At 34.0% G+C, this 24918-nt stretch overlaps 1 protein-coding gene across 1 annotated transcript in view; it reads right to left on the bottom strand.

The window, feature by feature from the left end:
- The window catches only part of COL9A1 (collagen type IX alpha 1 chain), a 197928-nt gene that overhangs the window by 17357 nt on the left and 155653 nt on the right, over positions 1-24918 (bottom strand). The window contains exons 27-33 of the mRNA XM_053711980.1: positions 21835-21888; positions 21576-21629; positions 15142-15195; positions 14557-14628; positions 5588-5623; positions 5439-5483; positions 2594-2626 (exon numbers count right to left, since the gene is read on the bottom strand). Coding sequence (XP_053567955.1) covers positions 2594-2626; positions 5439-5483; positions 5588-5623; positions 14557-14628; positions 15142-15195; positions 21576-21629; positions 21835-21888 — 348 coding nt within the window. The remainder of the gene's footprint in view (positions 1-2593; positions 2627-5438; positions 5484-5587; positions 5624-14556; positions 14629-15141; positions 15196-21575; positions 21630-21834; positions 21889-24918) is intronic.

The following is a 24918-nucleotide window of genomic DNA, read 5'->3' on the forward strand; positions in this document are numbered from 1 at the left end:
ACTAGGAGTTAGGTAGAGTTACGTGTTTTTAATATCACTAGAATGCTAGCAAAACTGGGTGGAGATCTGTGAAAAGACCACCATAAAAGATTAACTAATTCTTTCATTGCAAATTCAGTAAAGTGTCTGATAGACATAAATCTTTTATGGACATAGGAAAGCAAATATTAGAAATTATAATGAATGGATGAAGATAGTTCATGCAGCTTTTGTCAAATTATGTGGTTCAGTATGATTCAGTATGGTACATTTATAGTTGTAAAAAAAAGTTGATAAAACTGTAAGGACAGGTACCATCCTGGACATCTGCAATTCGTTGGTTGAAATATATAAACAATTATGAAAGCAGAAATAGCAAACTTTTAAAACTTGGTTATCAGATGTATTTATATTTAGAAATTATTTCACCAGATAGCTCCCAAGATGAACGTTACAATACATTATTCGTTATCTGATTAAATGTTTTGTCCTTTATTTATGGTTTCTAATAACATATTTTAATTAATCAGATGTTACTAAGTTTGGAAAAAGAATTTATAGAGTAGCGCCCCAAACAAACTCAGGGCTGAAGGTTAAATGAAAGCACATATAAATTATATCTGACTATCAATGAATTCTAATATATATTATATTAAATAAAATAAAGTGTATTATATTAAATAAATGACAAAAATTCTAAAACCTCTATATATACAAAATATTTATTACAATGATCGGTTTATATAACCTAAAATAAGTTAAAACAATTAATCTCAAACAAACAATTTATCTTAGAACAAACAGTTGTGGCCACAACTTAAAAAACAAGGTTAAAACAATACATGATAAAACCGAGTGGTTAATTTTCAGACCCGGTTCCTTTATAGGCAGTAAGAAGGCTCTTATAAACGTCCTGATTAACTCACAGTGTGAAATTACCCTTTAATGAATTAATAAGGATACTTTGTTTTTCAATGTTTGTGTCAATGTTTAAATCCTTTGAGCACTGTTAGATAGTTTCAGTTATGTGTATACACACCGGGCAGCGTCACTTTGGCCGTTTTCCCAGTCAGCTGTGAATCTCAGAACCAATCAGCTGTTAGTATTCTGACAGTTTCCTTATTTGAATTTCAAATGTTGGTTGGGAATTTTTGTAACGTTGTAACAATTTATCTCAATGTTGTGCAAGATAGCAAATATTCTCCTGTATATCCAATACAAAAGTCTCTTTTTCCCATTCACTTTCTAACCACTCTTAACTTGCAGTAGAAAAAGCGCTCTTACCTCGTCTGTGTCTCCTGTCTTTCTTAGGCGGCTTCTTAATTCAAGCCTTACCTGGGCACTTCTGAGCGTTTCTTCTTAAGCCACTGTTGGCGGTTCTCGGACACCTCCATGTAATCTGCTGTACTATTTGACTACATAACACTTCTGAAGTAACGGTTACTGTAGGTGGACTTGCATTTAAATTAAGACTCAAGCTTTGGTGCTGAGTTGAGCACAGGACATTATCCATACAACAGCGACACCCGATGGTATCTCCCCCACTGGATCATTGGAACTGTGAAGCATTCTGACTTGTGACATCACCAGAGTATATAGAGTTCCAGAAGAGGGGGAACAAAGCGGTGTCCGAGAACCGCCAACAGTGGCTTAAGAAGAAACGATCAGAAGTGCCCAGGTAAGGCTTGAATTAAGAAGCCGCCTAAGAAAGACAGGAGACACAGACGAGGTAAGAGCGATTTTTCTACTGCAAGTTAAGAGTGGTTAGAAAGTGAATGGGAAAAAGAGACTTTTGTATTGGATATACAGGAGAATATTTGCTATCTTGCACAACATTGAGATAAATTGTTACAACGTTACAAAAATTCCCAACCGGCATTTGAAATTCAAATAAGGAAACTGTCAGAATACTAACAGCTGATTGGTTCTGAGATTCACAGCTGACTGGGAAAACCTAACGGCCAAAGTGACGCTGACCGGTGTGTATACACATAACTGAAACTAACTAACAGTGCTCAAAGGATTTAAACATTGACACAAACATTGAAAAACAAAGTATCCTTATTAATTCATTAAAGGGTAATTTCACACTGTGAGTTAATCAGGACATTTATAAGAGCCTTCTTACTGCCTATAAAGGAACCGGGTCTGAAAATTAACCACTCGGTTTTATCATCTATTGTTTTAACCTTGTTTTTTAAGTTGTGGCCACAACTGTTTGTTCTAAGATAAATTGTTTGTTTGAGATTGTTTTAACTTACTTTAGGTTATATAAACCGATCATTGTAATAAATATTTTGTATATATAGAGGTTTTAGAATTTTTGTCATTTATTTAATATAATACACTTTATTTTATTTAATATAATATATATTAGAATTCATTGATAGATATAATTTATATGTGCTTTCATTTAACTTTCAGCCCTGAGTTTGTTTGGGGCGCTACTCTATAAATTCTTTTTCCAGTCTTAGTGATTTGAACGTTTTTTGAGGGGATAACGTTTTAACTGAGTAAGTATAGAAGGTTGTATATTAGTGAGATCTAGAGGAACCCAGTGTATCGAAGATGTTACTAAGTTGATATACTTCCCTACATCAGTATTAATACTTACAGATCCCTTAGCACCAGGATTTCCGATATCACCCTGAGTAAAGAATAATACAGAGAAAAAATGTTTAAAATAGCATAAACTTCTTTAACAATAAACTACAGCATTGCATACAATTACTTTGAACTAAATTCAGAGTAGCAAACCTCTATACAGTGCAGGTAATATTTAATACAAAAATCACTGTAAAGATTAACAGAAGTATAGAGTTTTTAGGACCGTGATACACAGGAGAATATTTTAAACAGAGGGTCAGTAATATGGGAAAGGATAGCTAGCATTAGCTCATGAAAACGAGACACACTTAAATATCATCTGCAGTGAGGTGATACTTTAAGTATAATGAAGTAATGAACTAACCCAGCAGGATGGTATCCAGACAAAAGGCGAACACATGATTCTGAGCTATAGGGGGCACAGATATATAGCGAAATGATGGATAAAAATGAACTAACTACACAATGTGGAAGCAGCGGAGGTCAATAGATTAGCAGCATTAGACAAAAAGGGCTTGCCATGCAGAGAATCAACTAATGAGAAATAATATTTAAATCCTAATAGGAGCCTTGGGAATCAAGAAAAAAAAATAAGAACATTGTAATTTAGCAAAATGTAATTCAATAGGGCAATGTAATAGATGACTGCATATTATGTATATTAAAACAAATGTATATTATATATATGCAGTGAAAATATAATTGGAACAGATAATGAGGATTGCTGAAGAGCAGAAGGAATGGGTTGAAAAGCATTTAAATGGGCAACTGTTATAATACAACTGTGATGCTATACATATGTATTTGTAAGTTTAATAGACACACATAAAACTGCATAAGGCTTTCTTACAATGGCTACTGAAGATTATGCAGATGTGCTGATCCAATGCATTGGAATGGTTAAAGTGTGTGTGGACATAGGCTTTAGAAAGTATGGTGGAAGATCCATAACAAACTTCCCACAATGCACAGTGTATACCAGATTACCATAATAAAGGGATATTCTAATGTACTTATAAAACTCCAAGTAGGTTTACTATAGTTTTAATGAGGAAGCTTACAAAAAGTACAAATATAACAAAGATATTTTAAAGGGTTATATAAAGCTTACTAGTTAGTCTTCAGTATAAGAACATTGTGAAACTTATATCAATACTAACATCAGGAGACTTATTGACATGTTATTTTCTAATTCTCGTTTACATGTTGTAGCTCAATTAGTAGCAAGGGTAAACTAACTGCATAAAAGCAAAGAACATCTGCTATAGCCTGGAGAATGAATCAATGAATAAAAAGGCAATACCTTAAAGGGACAATAAATTCAAAATAAAACAAATTATTTGACATTTTAAACAACTTTCCAAATTACTTCTATTATCAATTTGTTTAGTTCTTTTGGTATCCTTTGTTAAAGAGTAATCAGAGGTGAGCTCAGGCGTGTCTATGTGTCTTAAACAATCTGGCAGCAGTGTTTGTAACATTGCTTACAGCAATGTTATACATAGTTACAAACATTGCAGCCATAGACTGCTATAAAAGCATGCATGCTCCTAAGCTCCTATCAGCCTACCTAGGTGTCTTCAGCAAAGAAACCCAACAGAACAAAGCAAATTTGATAATAGAAGTAAATTGGAAATGTGTTTAATCCCTTCACTACCAGGAATTTTAGAAAAAAACTTGCTCATAGTACCAGAAATTATTTAGCAGTTTTGCTATCACTCCATTTAAACAAAAAAAATTGTTTTTTTTTTTCTTAATCTATCAAAACTATATATTTATTTTAAGTAGACAACCCTAGGTATTGATTTAAGCCAAATTTGGTAATTCCATGCCATCATTTTGCCACAAAATGAGATCATATAAAAAAATGTTTTAACTTTGGCAGTAAAGGGTTTAATTAATTAGCAGGTAAGAGTAACACGATTGTAATTCAGTGATTACCATCCCACCTGACACCTCCCACCTCCCTGATTCCTCCCAAACTGCTCTCTCTCTCCCCCCCCCCCCCCCCCTTAAACACACACACACTCCTCCCCACCATTTTAGGTACTGACAGACAGTCTGCCATTATGCAGTTTAGGGTTTGTTTTTATTAGTTTACATTTTTTATTATTATTTTTTTTCTGCAGTGTAGGGAATCTTCTTCATCCCTCCCACCTCCCTGATCCCCCAAACAGCTGTTTAACCCCCCTGCCATTAGTGGCAGCCATCTTAGGTACTGGCAGCTGTCTGCCAGTACCCAGTTTAAATGTATTTTGTAAAAAATAAAAAAGTAAATGTATTTATTAATGTTTTTTCTGTAGTGTAGTGGTGCCCCCTACATCCCATTGTTAGATAGGGCGCACAAACCATTCCATTCAACCTTTTTACCGTAGTGTAGCCTCCCATCCCCCTCCCTTCCTTTATTTTCTGTAGTGTAGACAGTCCCTATAGCAAATCACCAATAAACCCATGCAAGTTTAATGCTGCATACAAAAACCTACACCTTTAATATGTTGTAGTTTGTTTTTTTTTAAATAGCGGTTGTTAAAATTAAAATATCTAAGTACATTTTGTGTCAGCATTTGGTGTTCTATTTTATCAGTGAAGAAAATCAATATAGCAGGTTAAGATGATATGCTGAAATATCTTAAACCATTTACCAATAATTATGAAGCAACAAGCTTTATTTATATATTACTAGTATAATGTGATAATGCAAATCTTGACAATGGCCATCTGGCTGCTCAATAATTTTGAAGGCTCATATCTTTCACATAGATTTGTAAACCCCTGTAAGATAATGTGATATGTAGAGCACATTGCCTCACCTTCAATCAGTAAAATAGTTGTTTATATTGAAATTCACTCACTTGTTCACCCTTTTCTCCTCCAAACCCTTCTTCTCCAGCGCTTCCCTGCATAAAACAGTAATAAAACAGTCAGATGATCACACACAGTGCATCTTTATTAAAGTATTTAATCATTAACATCATTATTTATAATCATTATCACCACTCACCTGCTCACCTTTTGGTCCATTCTCTCCAACGCCACCCTAGGTTAAAAAAATAAACAGTAATTACAAGCAAGAGTCATATAATGGGTACTATTGTATGTAAATTGCTAATTACTTAGTACAGTAAGAGCCATTTTCTGCTTGTTTGATGGTTTTTACCAAAACATGTCAGATATTTCTAACTCCTTGTGATGCATCGGAAAAGCTTTGACAGACTAATTGAAGAGACCATTTAATAGAATTGAAACTATTTTTGTATTTGTTGCATTTAAATGAGAGCATTATAAAATGTATTCCATTTTTTTAAAGGAGGTTGTTGCACTAAAAAAAAAAAAAAATTATGAGATGTGTCAATATCCACCAATAAAACTGTAAGAAGTTGCATAATATGAGCTATCTGTTCGTTTGAAATCAGTTTTAAACAGCTTACACCAACATTTATAATATGATTAAAATGTGCTCATTCATATGCAGGCACATAGGTGAGTGTAATGGCTATTTAAAGGGATAGAAGGATCAACATTGAAATGTCTTTGGGTGCATTTCAATTTGAGTCTAGTCACAGATGTAGTTATGAAACTTTTACTAGAAGCATTTTTGCTAATGGAAGTATATTGCAAAAATGCTTCTAGTAAACGTTATTTCATAACTACATGTGACTAGATCATCAGGATTTAAGGGACATAAAATGCAACATTTTCTTTCATGATTCAGAAAAAACATACAATTTTAAAAATGTTCTTCATTTTTTTGTTATTCTTTGTTGAAAAGCAAGGATGTAAGATTGGGAATGTGCATGTGTCTGCAGCACTATATAGCAGCATTTTTGCAACAATGTTATACATTAGCATTAGAAGAACATTAGATGGCAGCACTATTTCTTGTCATGTAGTGCTTCAGGCATGTGCACGCTACCTACCTAGGTATCTCTTCAACAAAGAATAGCATGAGAATAAAGCAAATTTGATAATAGAAGTAAACTGGAAACTTTTTTTAAAATTCTCTATCTGAACAATGACGGAAACATTTTAGGTTCCATGTCCCTGGTGCATGAGGCCCTCACAGGATATGTGCGTATGCCGCTGGAAAAACAGTAATCATTTTTACTAAAAACATTTTTGGCAATGGAAGTATATTGCAATAATTCTTCTATTTAAAATGTAAATGCGCCAATGCATATTTAAGGCTTAAGCTTTCTATCCATTTAAGCCATTTGTTTATCAATACATCTAACCTCTAAAGAAAAAAAAAGTTTCTAAATTATCAGACAGCTCCAAATGGCTCGCAAGTCGCCAATTATCTAATGCTATCTATCAAATATTAAACATATATATATATATATAATAAAATTAAAAGAGTGAAGAACAAAACTATTATTATTATGATTATAATATTTTATTTTTAAAATGCCAAGATATTCCGTATCATTTGCTTAAATAAAACAATGATACGAAGATTGAAAGAGACAAGACAAAATTTGACAAACACATACAGGAGGAGGAGTTGTGGGCCCTATTCCCGTGGGAACTTACTATTAAAGTACCTGTTGCCAAATCAACTAGAAGTAAATATATTCTGGAATCTTTACAAGGGGAATTTGTTGAGCAACTTGTAAAAGAACCAACACTTAAAAGAACTATATTAGATTTAGTACTTACAAACAGTGATATAGTATCTAAGGGGTCTGTGGGTGAGAACTAAGGCTCTAGTGATCATCAGTCTGTATGGTTTAATATTCAGGCAAATGTACTGTGCAACCATAGTAAAACAAAAGTCTTAGCCTTTAGAACAACTGATCTTACATGGGCAGATACCTATATTAAGCTCTAAATGGGATGGCACAGATTACAGGAGTACAAGAACAGTGGAAATATTTTAAAAATGCTATTCTAGATGCAACTAAACACTGTATTAGGCTTGTTTGTAAAAGTAAAAGAAAAAGAAAACCAATATGGTTTTCAAGAGAAGTAGCACATTCAGTTAAGACAAAAAAGACTCACTGGCTCAGAAGAGGATAAGAAAAAATGGAGAACCCATCAAAAGATGACAAAGCAGTTAATCAGAAAGGCTAAAGTTGATGCAGAAGAGAAAATAGCGAAATCTGTAAAACAAACAGTGACAAAACCTTCTTTAGATATATCAGTGAAAAGAGAAAAACTAACAGAGGGATAGTTAGACTCAAAATTGATGATAGAGTAGTGGAAGAAGATAAACAAATAGCAAACTGTTTAAATGATTACTTTTGTTCAGTCTTTACAACAGATGGTAAAGATAGTGATATTCTATTAAGGGATGTTACTGTAAATAAAAATGGGAGTAGTACTTTTAGATAGTGAGATTCTATTAAGGGATGTTACTGTAAATAATAATGTGAGTAGTACTTCTTTTTCTTTTTTACAAAGGAAGAGGTTTCAAGGGCTTTGTCAGAAATAAAAGTAAATAAGTCTGTGGGTCCAGATAATATTTATCCAAGGGTTCTAAGATAACTTGGATCCATAATAGCTACTTCATTAACTGATTTATTTAATCAGTCACTTCTAACAGGAGTTGTTCCAAAAGACTGGAAAGTTGACAATGTAGTGCCTCTTCATATAAAGGGTAGTAGGGAAGATTCTGCTAACTATAGACCAGTCAGTTTGACCTCAATTGCAGGGAAATTAATGGAAACTCTTTTAAAGGAAAGACGTGTATCTTTCCTTCAGACAAACAACTTAGAAGACAAAGGACAGCATGGTTTCACTGCTGGAAGATTACGTCAGACTAATCCAATTGATTTCTTTGACAATGTAACTAAAATAATAGACCAGGGAGGAGCCGTAGATGTTGAATATCTGGACTTTAGTAAAGCATTTGACACCATCCCACACAACAAACTTATTCACAAAATGTATTGCCTTGGAATAGATGCTAAAATTGTTAAGTGGGTAGAATGCTGGCTTAAAGATAGACGACAGAGGGTTTCAATTAATGGAGTACATTCAAATGAGGCATCAGTTACTAGTTGTGTTCCCCAAGGTTCAGTTATTGGGCCTGTTTTGTTTAACATGTTCATAAGTGATGTTGGAAGTGGGCTTAAGGGGAAGGTTTGCTTGTTTGCTGATTATACAAAAATTTGTAACAGGGTAGATTTCCCAGGAGGGGTTGATCAAATGAACTGTGATATTAAAAAACAAAACAGAGGACTGGTCAAATAAATGGGATCTGAAATTTAATAATACCAAAAGCAAAATTATGCATATAGGATCCAAAAACCCAAAGGCCAAGTATAGTCTCAATGGTACATTACTGACTGTAACTAAAGAAGAAAGGGACTTGGGAATTATTATTTCAGATTATTTAAAATGTGGTACACAATGCAGCAGTGCAGCCAGTAAGGCCAGACATATACTTGGTTACATTGGAAGAGGTATTAGTAGCAGATATTGCAAGGTTCTTATGCCACTTTACAGATCATTAGTTAGACCAAATCTGGAATACTGTGTACAGTTCTGGAGACCATATCTTCAATAAGATATAAATAAACTAGAAGCTGTCCAAAGGAGGGCTACTAAAATGGTACATGGTCTAAAATATAAAACATATAAAGAAAGACTCTATGATCTAAATATGTATAGTTTAGAGGATAAAAGGGAAAGAGGTGACATGATAGAAGCCTTCAAATATATGAAGTGACTTTTTTTACAGAAAGGGTGGTGAATTCATGGAATAAACTTCCATTTGAGGTGGTAAACACAAAGACAGTAAAGGAATTCAAAAATGCCTGTGACATGCATAAGGCTATCCTAAGGAAAAAGTAACATGTAATATGGGTAGACTTGATGGGCCTTTTTGGTTCTTATCTACTGTGAAATTCTATGTTACTATGTTTCTATTAAACTATTTCTTAACACACCCTCTGCTTTAGCACGCTTTGGCTAAGCGCATCTTCAGGTTAGTGCTTAAATGAGAACAGGATTTTGTAGGGCACCCTATGAGGAGAGGGATTAAGTGTAATATGAGCGCAAGATTGAAAGCAATATTATTAACTTGAGCGGTGTTAGTGCTAATATTTTTGCATGTAATCTAGACCTTCGTATACATATAATAGGATGAATCCACAATGTGAGGATATGTTCCTAAAAGATAATAAAAAGAAACATATTGCAACTCTTGACTTTTGAGAAAGGTCGGTTTGCATGAGACTGAAACATATTGACTATCTTCAGAGTGTTGTTTTTATGCAAACCTATTACTTCTGGTAAGCAGAACATTTGTTGGGTTACTTTTCTTGCATAAACATTGTTGCACTATGTTTCTTTTCATTATCTTTTAGGAACACACCCTCACATGATTCATATTATAATATACTTTTTCTTTTTTTGTGTTTTGATATACATTTTTTTACATATTTACATTTTTTGGGATCATCTCCCATATGGACACATCATTCACTGGTAGGGCTGGAACTACCACTGGTGCAGCAGATGCAATGGCACAAGGGCCCAAGTGCTTGGGGGCCCATAGCAGCCAGTATATACATAGGTGTGTGCAGAATGTGTACAATATTAATGCAGGGGAGCCTTTTATTAGTGCACATTGTCAATCTATATCTCTATCTATCTATTTATCTATCATCAAAATCATTATATAGAGCATATATATATGAGAGAGAGAGAGAGAGAGAGAGAGAGAGAGAGAAGAGAGAGAGAGCAGCAGCTATATTATTATTATTAATATTATGTACTTCTAAATTACACCAGGGCCCTCTTTTGAGTTGGTCTGCTACTGCCTGCTGACTATTACCTGCTGTGGTGTCCTGCAAGGCTATACCAGCTAATGTACCTGGTGGCCATTGCATCCTGTGGTGTCCTGCTGGCCTATACTAGTTGTATTAGCCATTACCTGGTACTTGGCATACAGCAGCCATTGTACCTGCTACCATTTAAATGCTACCATTTATAACATTATATTTAAAAGTACTATCATTTTACTTATGTAATGAGGATGTAATTAACTAAAGTTTTATTAGCACCAAGGCAGCCATGGATTATGATAAGGAGTAAGGGAGCTATATGTAATACACATACATACTTTTACCATTTTATTAACAGCTATTTCAGATAACTTTTGGCCACTTCAGAAGAGCCTACAGATACTTAAGATGTTGCACTTGTCTTTAAAAATTAATTGAATTATTATTTACCTTCGAAAATAAAAAACAAAATAAACATTTATTTCTAAATCAAAGTTATTGCAGAACAAAAAAAAGTAAAATCTATTTAAGCAGCAGAAAAGGCAAAATATAAAGTTTCCCTTGAGCTGAAGAACAATAAAGCTTTGTTGAATTCTGCTCAGAAAACTGTGAGAAAACTTCAATGCTCATGAAATGCCTTGTTCATCTCACTCACTAACTGCAAAACTCATCATCACAGCATACAATTGTAAATATTGTAACTCTAAATGCACTTAGTACACAATACAGTGTCTAAACTGAACCAAACTTGCATTGCTAAGTATATTGTTCTTCATGTGCAATTTAAAAGTGCTGTGATTTACCTTACGCTGAGCTACAAAACTTTCAAAGTATTTTTTTCCTTTTTTTTATTTTTTTTACATTCCACAAGGGAACTCCCATATTAGAGGTTTGCAGGGCTAAAAGCTGACCCCTTGTTGTATATACATATATAATACTTATATATTAATATACCAATTAAAGGGACAGTAAACATTGTGGTTGTAATATAAAATAATCGATTATCTGCAGTAGAAAAAACAACTAATTTGCTATATACTTGGATTATATTTGTCGCTCAATTATCCTGTAATGTGAGCTTGAAAACTAACAGTATTTGAATTCTGAGAACTAATAGTGCACGCATACATCAGGCTAACCCTGCCACATACTGATTCCTAATTTGATTCTGCAGAGATCATTAGATAAGAACTGCAAAACATAATGATCATGGGTAGCCTTGTCTATTTTAGTAAAAGTATTGCAAAACTGTAGAAAAAACTTGTTATTACAAACTGTTTACTACCCATTTGCTGGTGCTGGTGTGAGACTAAGGGAAAAAAATCTTTAGAGTGAGATTTCTTCATGAATTTAAAGGGACATGAAACCCAATTTTTTTCTCTCATGGTTTAGAAAGAGCATGCAATTTTAAACAACTTTCTAATTTACTTCAATTATCTATTTTGCTTCATTCTCTTGATATTCTTTGCTGAAAAGCATATCTAGATAGGCTCAGAAGCTGCTGATTAGTAGCTGCACATAGATGCCTTGTGTGATTGGCTCTCCCATGTGCATTGCTATTTCTTAAACAAAAGATATCTAAAACATGAAGCAAATTAGATAATAGAAGTAAATTGGAATGATGTTTAAAATTGTATTCTCTACTTGAATCATGAAAGAAAATGTTTGGGTTTAGTGTTCCTTTAATCCTAAATGCTCTGCTGTACAAATAGTACAAACTAAATGATGTCAAGTGAATGACACTTGCATTTCATTGCTTACTGTAATGTGCTTCATTTGTAATTTAGAAATGCAGGAAATACTCCATGCTGAGTTACAAAACTTCAAAGTAACATTTTTTGCATCCCCACAAGGGAATTCACAGATCCGGTGTATCACATAGTAGTAGCTTGCAGGGCTAAACATTTTGTATTCTGTCCAGCCCAATGTTTGCTATAACATTTTAGAGGGATAGGAAAGTCAAAATTAAACCTGCATGTGTGTAATTTTAAGCCACTTAGGGGGCGATTTATCAAGCTGAGGCGGACAGGGGCGGGCTGAATTCCCCTGGAGGAATTCAGCATGGCACACAAGCGCTATTTTGCGCTTGCGTGCAATCCCGCCCCCTGCCCACGTACAGTCAATCACACGCGGGCAGGAGCTGTCAATCTCCCCAGTCGGACTAGACCGCGGAGATTGAATTTTGCCACTTTAGAGGTGGCGAAAGATTAGGGAAGCAGCGGTCTGATGACAGCTGCTTGTTGAATACGGCATGCAGGTTCTCTTGTGAGAACCTGCAGCGTAGTGGGTCGAAAGGCTTGTGAAGCCTTTGATAAATTGACCCCTTGAATTCACTTCTATTTTCAAATGTGCTTTGTTCTCTTGGTATCTCCTGTTGAAAAAGAATATGTATATATCCTACACTAGTGGGAGCTAGCTGTTGATTAGTACCTGCACACATTTGTCTCTTGTGATTGGCTAACTAGATGTGTTCATCTAGCTCTAAGTAGTGCTGCTCCTTCAGCAAAGGATACCAAGAGAAAGAAGCTAATTTAATAATAGAAGTAATTGGGAAGTTGATTAAAATTGTATGTTCTATCTGAATCACACACAAAAAAATGGGGGGTTTCCTGTTCCTTTAATTACCAATACATTAAGACGGTATGGGGCTGGTGGAATGCTAAAAAAGTGAGATTTTTGCAGGATTGCTAATGTAACCAACCCCTTGTTGGAAGCCCCTCTACTCTGGCTAACAGGCCAATCAAATTTTAAGGAAGGCTCAGTCACCTCAGCCACGTAGCATTGCAGATATATTTTATTTACTTTTGGGGGGAAAAAATTCACTCTGATATCACAAGTCTTTTCTGTATACAGCTTTTCAACAAAAACTTTATTTGCAATAGTATAAAGTATTTCAATGCAGCTAGTGATTTCCGACTAACTTTAAATGATGGATGAAATGTGCTTTTTAAACAAGCAAATTACTGATGCATATGAAAAGGGAATGTATCTACAGTATATCTGAAAGCATGTGTCATTGTTAGATCTTCAATTAGTTTCCCAGCAAGTAAATTACCTGTTACAAACCCATAATCATTCATAGCACAAAACCAGGCTTAATTGATTTGAGTTTACTATTGCATATTTTTTGTAAGAGAGAGGCTGCATAGTTATTATCATGACAATTATATGCTAAATCATTAGGAAAGTGTGATGAAATGCATTATCATACTGAATGTAACAAATATTGAATTAAAAATAAGCTCTTTATCAATTTGTATGTTAATGAAGTATATATGAAGTGCATGTTTTCCTATTTTACAAACTATTTTAAATTACGTTTCTTCATTTATTAGAAACAAACCGTAAGCAATAATGGTAGCATTTAAATGTCAGAACTAACTTAATAAAAAATCCAACTTATGAAGTAAAGGCAAAAAAGTATTGTACCATAATATCATATTATTATATACAGATTAATTAATAATACACAATAATTTTGTCCTGTTGTGCTATAAATGTATTCAATGTTTAATTGAAGCCATGAATAAAATTTTGACACTGAAGTGACTTCTGGTTTCTGTTCTATAGACATATTTTTCTAAAATAAAACACTTTTAATTGAAGGCAGGGTTGCCATAACTGTCATTATTTAATAATGCTTTGTTACAGATCCATTCATTTCTCAGTTCTATTCTGAACTGGACTGTTTCATTATACTTGTGCAGTTGTTGTTTGTTGTCTAATAATTAAAAAATTAAAACAGCCAAAGAAAACATTTATTCTGTTCTTTTGTGTTTATATGTGTTTGTTTGTAGTTTGAGTACAACAACAATATTGTGCAGAATATGCTACACCCAATGCCTAAGATTTGGTATTTTCTAGATAGATAGATAGATGATAGATATATGATAGATAGAAGATAGAAGATAGATAGATGATAGATAGATGATATATAGATGATAGGTAGATAGATAGATAGATAGATAGATAGATAGATAGATAGATAAAGACACACTTTTTTCCAGGGTAAGCACATGTATACAATTTACATTTCCCTTAGACTATATATAGTCCTACCCAGGTGTAGAAAGCACACCCAGAGCTCTATTTCTCTTCATCCTAAACATAGGTAGAAACATGCACAATACAGCTATGATTCAGCAATTTGGAGCCCTTTGTATGTAATATTGTCACCTAATTTATTGGTAAACCTTTACAGATATAAGGCTGCACTATAGTGAACACGTTAGTGTCTTACCCTGTCGCCTTTCAATCCAGGAAGACCAGGTGGACCAGGAAGGCCAATAAATCCAGGATCTCCCAGAGGACCCTTAAAAAAAAACAAGAAAATATATTGCAGTGTTTAATACAGAGCTAGTGAATATAACCTCTTTCTAAGGCAAGTACTCTGTGTGTACATACAGATTGTTTTATTTTAAAGGAAGAACATTTCAGGAAACTAGTCTGCTTTGGTTCCCTGAGGTTTACTTTTCTTTTGAACAGTGAGTTCTTTCAAACAGGACTGTGTATACATCTTCTCTACTCCTGTGTAAATAGTCTATCGGCAGAGCTGAAAGGGGGCATTCATAATGCTGCGCATACCTTCCACAAAGACCACATCTCTCACTGCTGCTTCTTGCAGTTTTTTTTATAAAGGAGTTATTTAATACAGCTCATTCTATTTTCTTTTTTCCCTAACCAATTACATTGCTATTAGACTCTATTCATTGTCCAAGGCCATGTGCTGTAATAAAGCACAGAATGTATTATTTAATTATCTTGTATATGTATCTCTGCATCAATCAGCTATTTCTCATCAGCATATAAATGCAACTGTTCTTACTTGTTTCCCAGGTGGTCCAGGGGGTCCAATAGGACCAGTCTCTCCTCTTGCACCCTTTAAGAAAAAGATAAAGATGTAAAAATATTGTATATATATATATGTGGCAGTTTTTCATAAAATATATATTTGTGTACTTCTTCTAACATACAAACATTCCTGCTGACTTATCAGATCTAGCAAACTCATACATTATTCTAACTATATTTATCCTCATACATATTTACACAGAAATATAGCTATTCTTTTTATGTGTGCTAAGCAAGTCATATGTCATTGTGAAATACAGTATTTGTTTTGCTTATAGAGGCACAATTTAAAACAAACCCTTTATACAGGGTTTTTGGAGCTCTGTGAAATTGTAGCTTATAGCTTATTGATACATTCATAATACTTCACATTAGTATGCAGTGCTGGTGTTTTACAAGCAACAGAGTAAATGAATTAACTGCTGTTAAATAGCGTTGCAGAAATATTGTAGTCAGAAAATGCATAGTGTTATTAATTTTATTAGCTTTTATTTAAAATGTGTCCTCATAGTCCATAAAACTAGAAAAGAATGACATTTATAATAAGAAATAACAATAGATGCAGCAGTCAGAAACAATGCATACAAATATAGCCATGCTCAAAATAATTTGCTATACTATGTCAAATGGGTACTCTTTATTTTCAATATTTTCTTTACTTCATCTAAAAAAAGAGCATTTGAAAATTAATTAGTTTTTTTTTTTGTTTTGTTTCTTTTTTAAGTTATGATCCTGTCTTGAATAAACTACAATCTTTAAAGCCTCCTGGCTGCCCTTTAGTGGCCAGTGCAGGCTCTATATTTTCAAATATTTCCATTTATTTGGTCAGATACTGATAAAGTATGTTATCCAGTCTTCTTCATATATACAAGATACTGGAGATTTCTTGAGGAAACCTGAGAGCATTGCCTAAATATTTCCAGTTTATATACCTCCATTACCCACTCTAGTAGGTTGGGATAAGTTGTTTCCTCAATCTGGTATGTACAATGATGGACAGATTACATTTATTTTGCGGTTATTAGATATCATTTTAAGATGTAAATATTTTTTGTTTCAGGACTATTATTTTTTGCAGCTACAGGGTATGGCTATTGGAGCCATTGTCCCTCCAACATATGCCAATTTTTTTATGAATAATATTGAAGAGATGTTTGTCTATCAAGATCTATTGTTTTTGCAATATGGCGCCACATGTTGGCGCTATATAGATGATATGTTTGGCATATGGCTGGGCGACATCCCTCAACACTTTTAGCAATACAAAGAATTAGGCTACCAGATATATTACTTTAAATTAAAGTTGTAGTGAAGAGTGCATTGATTTCCTTGATACGAGTGTCATTAAAAAATGAAGAGAGACACCAGACTGATCTTAATAGGAAAGTACAGATAGAAATAGTTTGTTAAATTATCAAAGTGCTCATCCTCCCCATTTAAAAAGTTCTATTTCAAGAAGCCAATTTATGTGCGCAAAACATATTGTTTCTGATGATAGAGTAGCTGAAAGAAGATAAGTAGAAATGGGTCAATCCTGTATTGCTAGGGGTTGTGATCCAGATGTCATTGGGAAGGACATTTCTTCTGTTATGGGAATCAATAGACAATAATTATTGTCAGATACTAGGGAATCTAGATCTGAACAAAAAAGGATGATTTTTGTCAGTGATTACAATAACTCAAGTAGAGATCCTTTGTAAACATTAGCAAATACTTCAGATTTGTAATCATGATGTTAAAGAGTTTCAGGACCCCTAAATATGTCAGCATATTTAGTAACTCAAATGCCCTTGTGTGCGTCTATATCAGTGAGTCATAATATTTCAGCCTTATTTTCTAAAATTCTTTGAGGGATCTCACAGTGCTGAGTACTTTTTAATATTGCCAGAGTGGGGAGCTCTAGATCATAAGGCCTGTAGTGAGTATTGGTAGTGAGAATTATTCATTTCATTCTTAAGGGGAAATGAAACCCAACATTTTTTTTCATGATTCAGAAAGAACATGCGATTTTTAACAACTATCTAATTTACTTCTATTATCAGTATCTCTTTGTTCTCTTTGTATAATTTGTTTAAAAGCAGGGAGATAATCTTCGGAGCCAACCCATTTCTGGAGCACTATACGGCAGCAGTTTTGCAAGAATGTTATCAATTTGTAAAAGTACTAGATGGCACCACTATTTCCTGCCATGTAGCACTCCAGATGCCTACCTAGGTATCTCTTCAACACAGAATATCATAAGAGCAAAGCAAATTTGATAAAGGAAATAAATTGGACATTTTTAAAAAATGATATGCCCTGTCTGAATCACAAAATATGTTTGGGGTTTTATATCCCTGTAATCAGTTTTTATTTAACATTATTTCAGACACCAAAACAATGTTTAGGTGCTGTTTCTTCTTAAACACAATACAAATAATGCAATGTCCCTTTAAGGAATAATAGCATATGTGTGGTTCCAAGCTGTTTGCCCGGAAGCCTTAGGTGTGAGTAGGTGTTTGAAAGAGGACAATAAAGCACGTCTTCTAATAAGCAGCTGTAGTAGCATTGCTAGCCTGGTTTTGGCTTAGACCAGTGTCTAAACAGATCCTATAACCATGGGCTTACGTTGGGGATAACTATATGACCGGAGCATAAGATAGGGTAAATAGAATTCCATGAGGAGCTGAGGATATCATATACTAAACTGATGAGTTTTCACTATGTGTATTCTAAAGTGGAAAAATAAGTTCCAGATACAACATTAAATAAAATGAGTAAAGTATGCTTGAGTGGATGAATATAGTGTAAGGGGAACCAAGACATTGGTCAGTGAAAAAATAATTGATTTTATAGGCAATTGTTTTTTAAAGTTGAAGGTATTGAATGAACTACTATATAAACCAGGTCGCTGCTTATTATGACAGTAAATACAGGATATTGATTGATTTATAGTGCAGAAAATAATAGATTAAGATAGGGAGATAAAATGGTAAAATTGGGGAACATGAGACTTGAAGGGGAGTAAAGCATCAAAATGGACTTGTGTGCTCTATCTGAATCCTGAAAGTTTAATTTTGACTTAAGTGGACCTTTAATAAAAATGCAAAATGTAACTTTCATTAATGTATAACAATGCTACAAACATCTTAAGTTCCAGATTATTGAACATATTAATATCCCTGGAGCAATAGAGATGCATGATTAAAACAAAGAGAGCTATACTGGATCCATAAATTAGAAGCTTTAGTCCCAAAAGGAATACATAAAGATTTTATTTATTTTTTTCTGTGATCCATTTGGTTCTTTTTTTATTATGAATAAACATTTATTTATTATGGATTTCATTCCTTGTTCCCTTGTTATTCTGCTCTTATCACAGCCTTTTTTTGTGTGGGAGTAAAATCACAAAACAAAATCCAACTTTTTATGTTTTTATATTTTTGGTATATTATGTTGTATATATCGATTTGGCCACCAGATGGCATTGTAATATAGTTTAAGCCATTATAGAGTCTAAATTAGTATATGTGGGTTTAATAAGTATGTGGGAGGGGTTAACAAGGGAATTTAAAGGGACACTCAAGTCAAAATTAAATTTTCATGATTCAGATAGAGCATGCAATTTTAAACAACTTTTCAATTTATGTCCATTAACAAAATGTGCACAGTCTTTTTATATTTAAACTTTTTGCACACTACTGAGCATGTGCAAGAATTCACAAAATATACATATATGCTCTTGTGAATGGCTGATGGCTGTCACATGATGCAGTGGGAGTGGAAATAGACATACCTTTGAAATCTGTCAGCAAAAATCTGCAACTCATTTGAAGTTCAGACTAAGTGCTAGTGTCTTGTTATCATGTATGTGTTGATTATGCAAATCTATTGTATTTACTGGTCCTTTAAAGTGTTTTAGTATTGGTTAGTGTATGAAACATGACTAAGGGCTGAGGCCTGAAACGTTGTTGATGTTTTGTCTATTGGAGCTGTATTTAATAACTTTGAAGATTTTTGGAACCATTGGTGTGCTACCATTATCTATTTGGAACTGTATGTTTTGTGGACTTTGGTTTGGGGCCCTGAATAGTGTTTGCACCATCAATATAAACCAAGGGGGTACCAAGACATTGGTCAGTGAATAAATTAATTGATTTTATAGGCAATTGTTTTTTAAAGTTGAAGGTATTGAATGAACTACTATATAAACCAGGTTATTATGACAGTAAATACAGGATATTGATTGATTAATAGTGCAGAAAATAATAGATAAAGATAGGGAGATAAAATGGTAAAATTGGTGAACATGAGACTTGAAGGAGAGTAAAGCATCAAAATGGACTTGTGTGCTCTATCTGAATCCTGAAAGTTTAATAAAAATGACAAAATGTAACTTTCATGAATGTATAACAATGCTACAAACATTGTTGTATACGCTACTGCCATAGACACACATCCATGCTTCTGATCTCCCAAGAGTCTACCTAGATTTACTCTTTAAACAATGATAACAAAAGAATAAAGCAAACTGTCCGCCCGCCCGCCTTCGCTACACACGGGCAGCGGATCTGTTGATCCGCTTGCCTGTATGTATCATTACACACTCATCGGAGTGTGTAATGCCCGCCCCTTCAATCATGCGACCAATAACGCGACTGAAGGGGCTGTCAATCACCGAGAGCGAGCGTGCTCTCTGTGATTTTGCCTCGCCACCTAAGAGGTGGCGTAGGATGTAGGAAGCAGCGGTCTAATGACCGCTGCTTCTTACATTGTGGGAAGCAGGCTCGCATATGCGAACTTGCCCTGCAAAGGCTCCGGATCAGCTTTTGCTGCTTCATACATGGAGCCCTAAGGGCTCCATGTACTAAATGGCGGGCGGACAGCATAATAGAATTCAATTGGAAAATTGTTTTTATTATTTCTATTATTATTTTAATGGCAACAAAGTTTTGTTTTGTAGTGTCTCAATTGTATGTACAGCAGCAGACTGACTGACTGTAAATACATCCATTTTACATCAAAATGTTCTCTGTTTTGTGTCTTATAACCTGACTTGTCTGCATATGGTAAAGCTACTTAGCATTTATTTTATAATCTTCTAGTAAAATGTACTGTTTCTTAAATGTTCACTATAGTGTATCTAGCTGGTATGCTATATATACTCTTACTATGATGTGGTAATACTAATGTATTTATTTAAGATACACCAATGTTGAGTCTTTTTAAAAAAAAAGAAAATAGGTTTCTCAGCTAAATATGAAAAAGTTATTAACATACTATAAGATCTAAAGAAACAGCACACAACCTCTATCTTAGGTAAACACATTAGCAATCATAGCCCAAAAACTGCTTGATCTAGACCTGGACCTGCTGAAATTCAAATTGTTATCAAATTTATAGAGGACAACAGGAGTTTGGATGTCAATGAGTTTGTTCCAGCAGTAGAAATCTTTGCCCTTTGTGTGTTTCAGGGTCGATGTGCATGAACGCCACATGACTGGCAAACAAGCAAATGCACATGTTGTAATACTGAGCGAAATCAGTGTAGACATCCCAGAGACATTTCAGCATGAGTCCAACTAGTCTTCAATATCAGAGGCTATTTTGCTGAAATGATGTGTGGCTCATGAGCTAACTAGTAACCAGGGAAAAACTCTGTGCACTTCAGCCAACATCATGAAACGGCACACAAAGCCTCTAGCAGTAAACATAACAAATTATAAGGAGTGGTTCTGACTACTTAATGCATTTAAACCGTACAAATGGCTGCACTGCCTTGCTATTAAAATGTGCATAAGTTGTATTGTTTAAAAAATACATAATATATTCAGAAAATCAACTTACTAAAATGAAAAAAATAAAATTTGTTTTCAGAACCACAGCTGCTTCTCTGGAAATTACAAATACATATTTTAGTGAACTGAGTGCTTTTTCTTATACTCAGGAATCCCAAGTTTGTGATGTTGCTGCCGCCTGTAGCTAAATAATGTCTGCCAAATTGCCTGGAGTCAACAGGCAAATTGGAGGCTTTAACATGATAATTTCTTTTAGATTTAGATGCAGTAAGAACATCGGAAACTGGGGACTCTGAGGCTAATAAAAACTATGGCCCAGCTCCACTGAACAGATTTCTGCTGTATTAAAATAAAAATATGTCATTTAGGAATCAAGCTTTAAGAATCATAGCTTTAAAAATGTATATCACAGTAAGGCATTTTCCATCTATGGAAGACACTTTAAAGCTTACTTCATTTGATGAGCAGTAATTACTTCTAAGGACATGTGCAAAATGTGTAATCTAAGCTTCTAAAAGTCTATTTTTCTGCCTTTGCAGTCATTTTTAGATCGTATCTCATATGGTGAAAAAAGCAAATTTATAAAATATTGTTTTATAAAATTAGTTAAAAGAACAAACTTTTCACTTACTGAGGGCCCCATAGGTCCAATTGGGCCAACTTCTCCTGCAGGACCTTGATCACCCTATTTTATTTTTCAAATGAAAAAAAAAATATTAGAAAAGTTTAAAAACATTTTTGTATATATATGGTATGGCTAATTATTGTAACTATTACAAATAATTTATCAGACAGATAGAGATAATTAATGGATCCTTATTATATTTTCTAACATCTACTGAAGAGACTCAAAATATTTGACTTAATTATATAAAAAAAATACATCTTACAGGTTTACCAGAATTTCCCATGAGTCCAGCTACTCCAGGAGAACCAGAGTTACCCTGTAAATATATAAGCACAAAAATAGTTTGTAAAGTTTTGGAGGACTTATCAATAATGATGTTATATAACATTATATTTTCTATCATTTCATCAATTGCTGTAAACAGTTATTATCTTTTGATTCCATTCATGTGTTCACGAGTAAAAATGTAGGGATTTCCTTCTGCAAGGGATTTCCTATTTTACAACCTTACTGAAGAGCTCCAAAACAAACAATAGTGAATGTTTTACTGCTGAGTCCTTGGCTATTCCGCTTTTCAGTTCATTGTGCATGTGGTATGTTCATGATAAATGTTACTGAGCAGAAGATATTAGCTGTAATGCCTGCACACAATATTGTCTTTGTCCTGCAAATTTTATGTACTTTTAATAAATATTTTATTCTTTTGAGCTACTGTTCCTGTTTTATCTGGAGGAAGCTGAGGAGCTAAATACCTACCTTCTTAACCACTTAGAGCTAAGTTATAGCTCATTGTTGTGTGTGTACAAGTGAATTAGACTATATTCCCCTTTAAAAAAACAGTCTTCACTATTGTTTGTTTTCTATGCTTTTTCTCTGCATAATTGGAAGACATACACTAAGAGGGAGTGCCGAGGGGCCTGATACCTACCTGCCTAACCACTAAGAGCTGAGTTATAGCTCAAAAGTGTGTGAGTAACTGACCACTCAAAAAAACATTGGTTTTTAAAACAGACTTCACTATTGTCTGTGTCCCTTTTTTTCCTCTGAAGTCTTTTTCCAGGATTAACCCAGCACTCAAAAGAATCTTGATGAAATCTCAACTTGTGGGATTGGAGAACTATATCCTTTTACTTTTACTCTATTTTACACAATTGTTTTGGTATTTTCACTATTTATTTGTGTATAGTTTATATATATATATATATATATATATATATATATATATATATATATATATATATATATATATATATATCTTACTGAAGAATTACCTTCCTCCAACTTAAGATCCATGCTATCCTTATTGAAAATTGTTTCATCAGAATTTTATACAAATAAAGATTTCAGTTTTTACAAATAAAAATCAAGGAATATGCATTTAAAAAATGTACATAATGATTAAAACATTTTTGGCTTAAGACAGACTTAATTTAGGACACTGCATTTTTATGTTATACTTTAGTGCACTTGTGACAAGTGTCCTGAGCCCACCTCGGTATGTTCTCACGGAGAGAACCTCATTTTCAATAAAGGAGAGAAATAAGTCAAGTTGATTATAGAAGTAAATTAGGAAGATTTTTTTAATTGTACATTCTGATCACGAAAGTTTCTTTGTGATTTAAGGCATATTAAAATCAGATTTATATATCTCCAATTATAGGGATAGGGAAGTCAAAAGGACACTGGTAAGATTCAGTCATAGCATATACATTTAAATTCACTGCTATTGATAGATTTACTTCGTTATCTTGTTCAGTGCACTACTGAGCGGTAACTGCTGATTAGTGGCTGCTTATATAAGCCTCTCGTCATTGGCTCTCGCAATGTGTTCAGCTAGCTCCCACTAGTGCATTGTTACTTCAACACAGGATACCAAAAGAATGAAGCAAATGTGATATTATAAGTAAATTGGAAAGTTGTTTAAAATTGTATGCTTTATCTAAATCATGAATAAAACATGGGGGGGGTTAATGTCTTTTTAAGCAAATCTTTGAAAAAGATCTGCACATAGAGCATTCTTTACTCCAGTGACAAAACTAGGGTTGCCAGATTTCCAGTATTCAACCAAACATTACAGTATTTTAACAGGCTGTCCAAAAAAATATTCACAAAAATATTGGACACTTAAATTACCATTTTTCTGAGTGTTAGTTTAAAGGGACAGTCAAGTAAAAAAAATCTCTCATGATTTAAATAGGGCATGTAATTTTAAACAACTTTCCAATTTACCTTTATTACCAATTTTGCTTTGTTCTCTTGGTATTCTTAGTTGAAAGCTAAACCTAGGAGGTTTATATGCTAATTTCTTAAACCTTGAAGGTCGCCTCTAATCTGAAAGCATTTTGACAGTCTTTTACCACTAGAGGGCGTTAGTTCATGCATTTCACATAGATAACATTGAGTTTAGGCACATGAAGCTTCTAGGAGTCAGCACTGATTGGCTAAAAATGCAAGACTATCAAAAGAACTGAAATAAGGGGGCAGTCTGCAGAGGCTTAGATACAAGGTAATCACAGAGGTAAAAAGTATCTATATTATAATTGAGTTGTGATGTCCGTTGCCGTCGGCAGTTGCACACGCATCCTCAATGGAATGTTGGCAGCGCAAGGCCAAAAGATTCCGAAAATGGCAGGGTGGTGAAAGAATCCACCCTGCCATTTTCAGAATCCACCGGGATGCAGCGTAAGCTTCTTTCACCACCCTGCCATTTTTGGAATCTACCGGGATGCATTGTAAGGCAAACAGAGCATTGCAAAACCAAAAACTAACCGCCCGCATCAAGTATAACAAAGAAAAACGAACCTCCCACATGAAGTATTAACACATACATCGCAAACCCACACATCGCAAAATAATAAAGTAATTAACCCCTTAATCCCTTAAACTTCAACCACCCACATCGCAATAAACCTAATTACCTTATTAACCCCTAAACCGCAAAACCCCCACATTGCAATAAACCTAATTAACTTATTAAACCTCCATAACCCACAATGCAAATAACTAATTAAATAACTAAGTACCCTAACCTAACACCTCCTAACCTAACACCCTCTAACCTAACACCTCCTAAATTTACCCAAATTACCTAAACTAATAGATTCTAAAATTACAAAAGAACCTAATCCCTATGAAAATAAAGAGCCCACCAAAATAAAAACACCCCCTAATCTAAAAATAAACTACAAGTAGCCCTTAAAAGTGCTTTTTGCAGGGCATTGCCCCAAGATAATCAGCTCTTTTACATCCAAAATAAAAGTCCCCCAACAGTAAAATCCCCCCACCCACCAAACCCCCCAAAATAAAAGAACCTAACTCTAAAAAACCTAAACTACCCATTGCCCTG

This window comes from Bombina bombina, chromosome 4 (genome assembly GCF_027579735.1).
Source record: "Bombina bombina isolate aBomBom1 chromosome 4, aBomBom1.pri, whole genome shotgun sequence".
Classification (NCBI taxonomy): domain Eukaryota; kingdom Metazoa; phylum Chordata; class Amphibia; order Anura; family Bombinatoridae; genus Bombina; species Bombina bombina.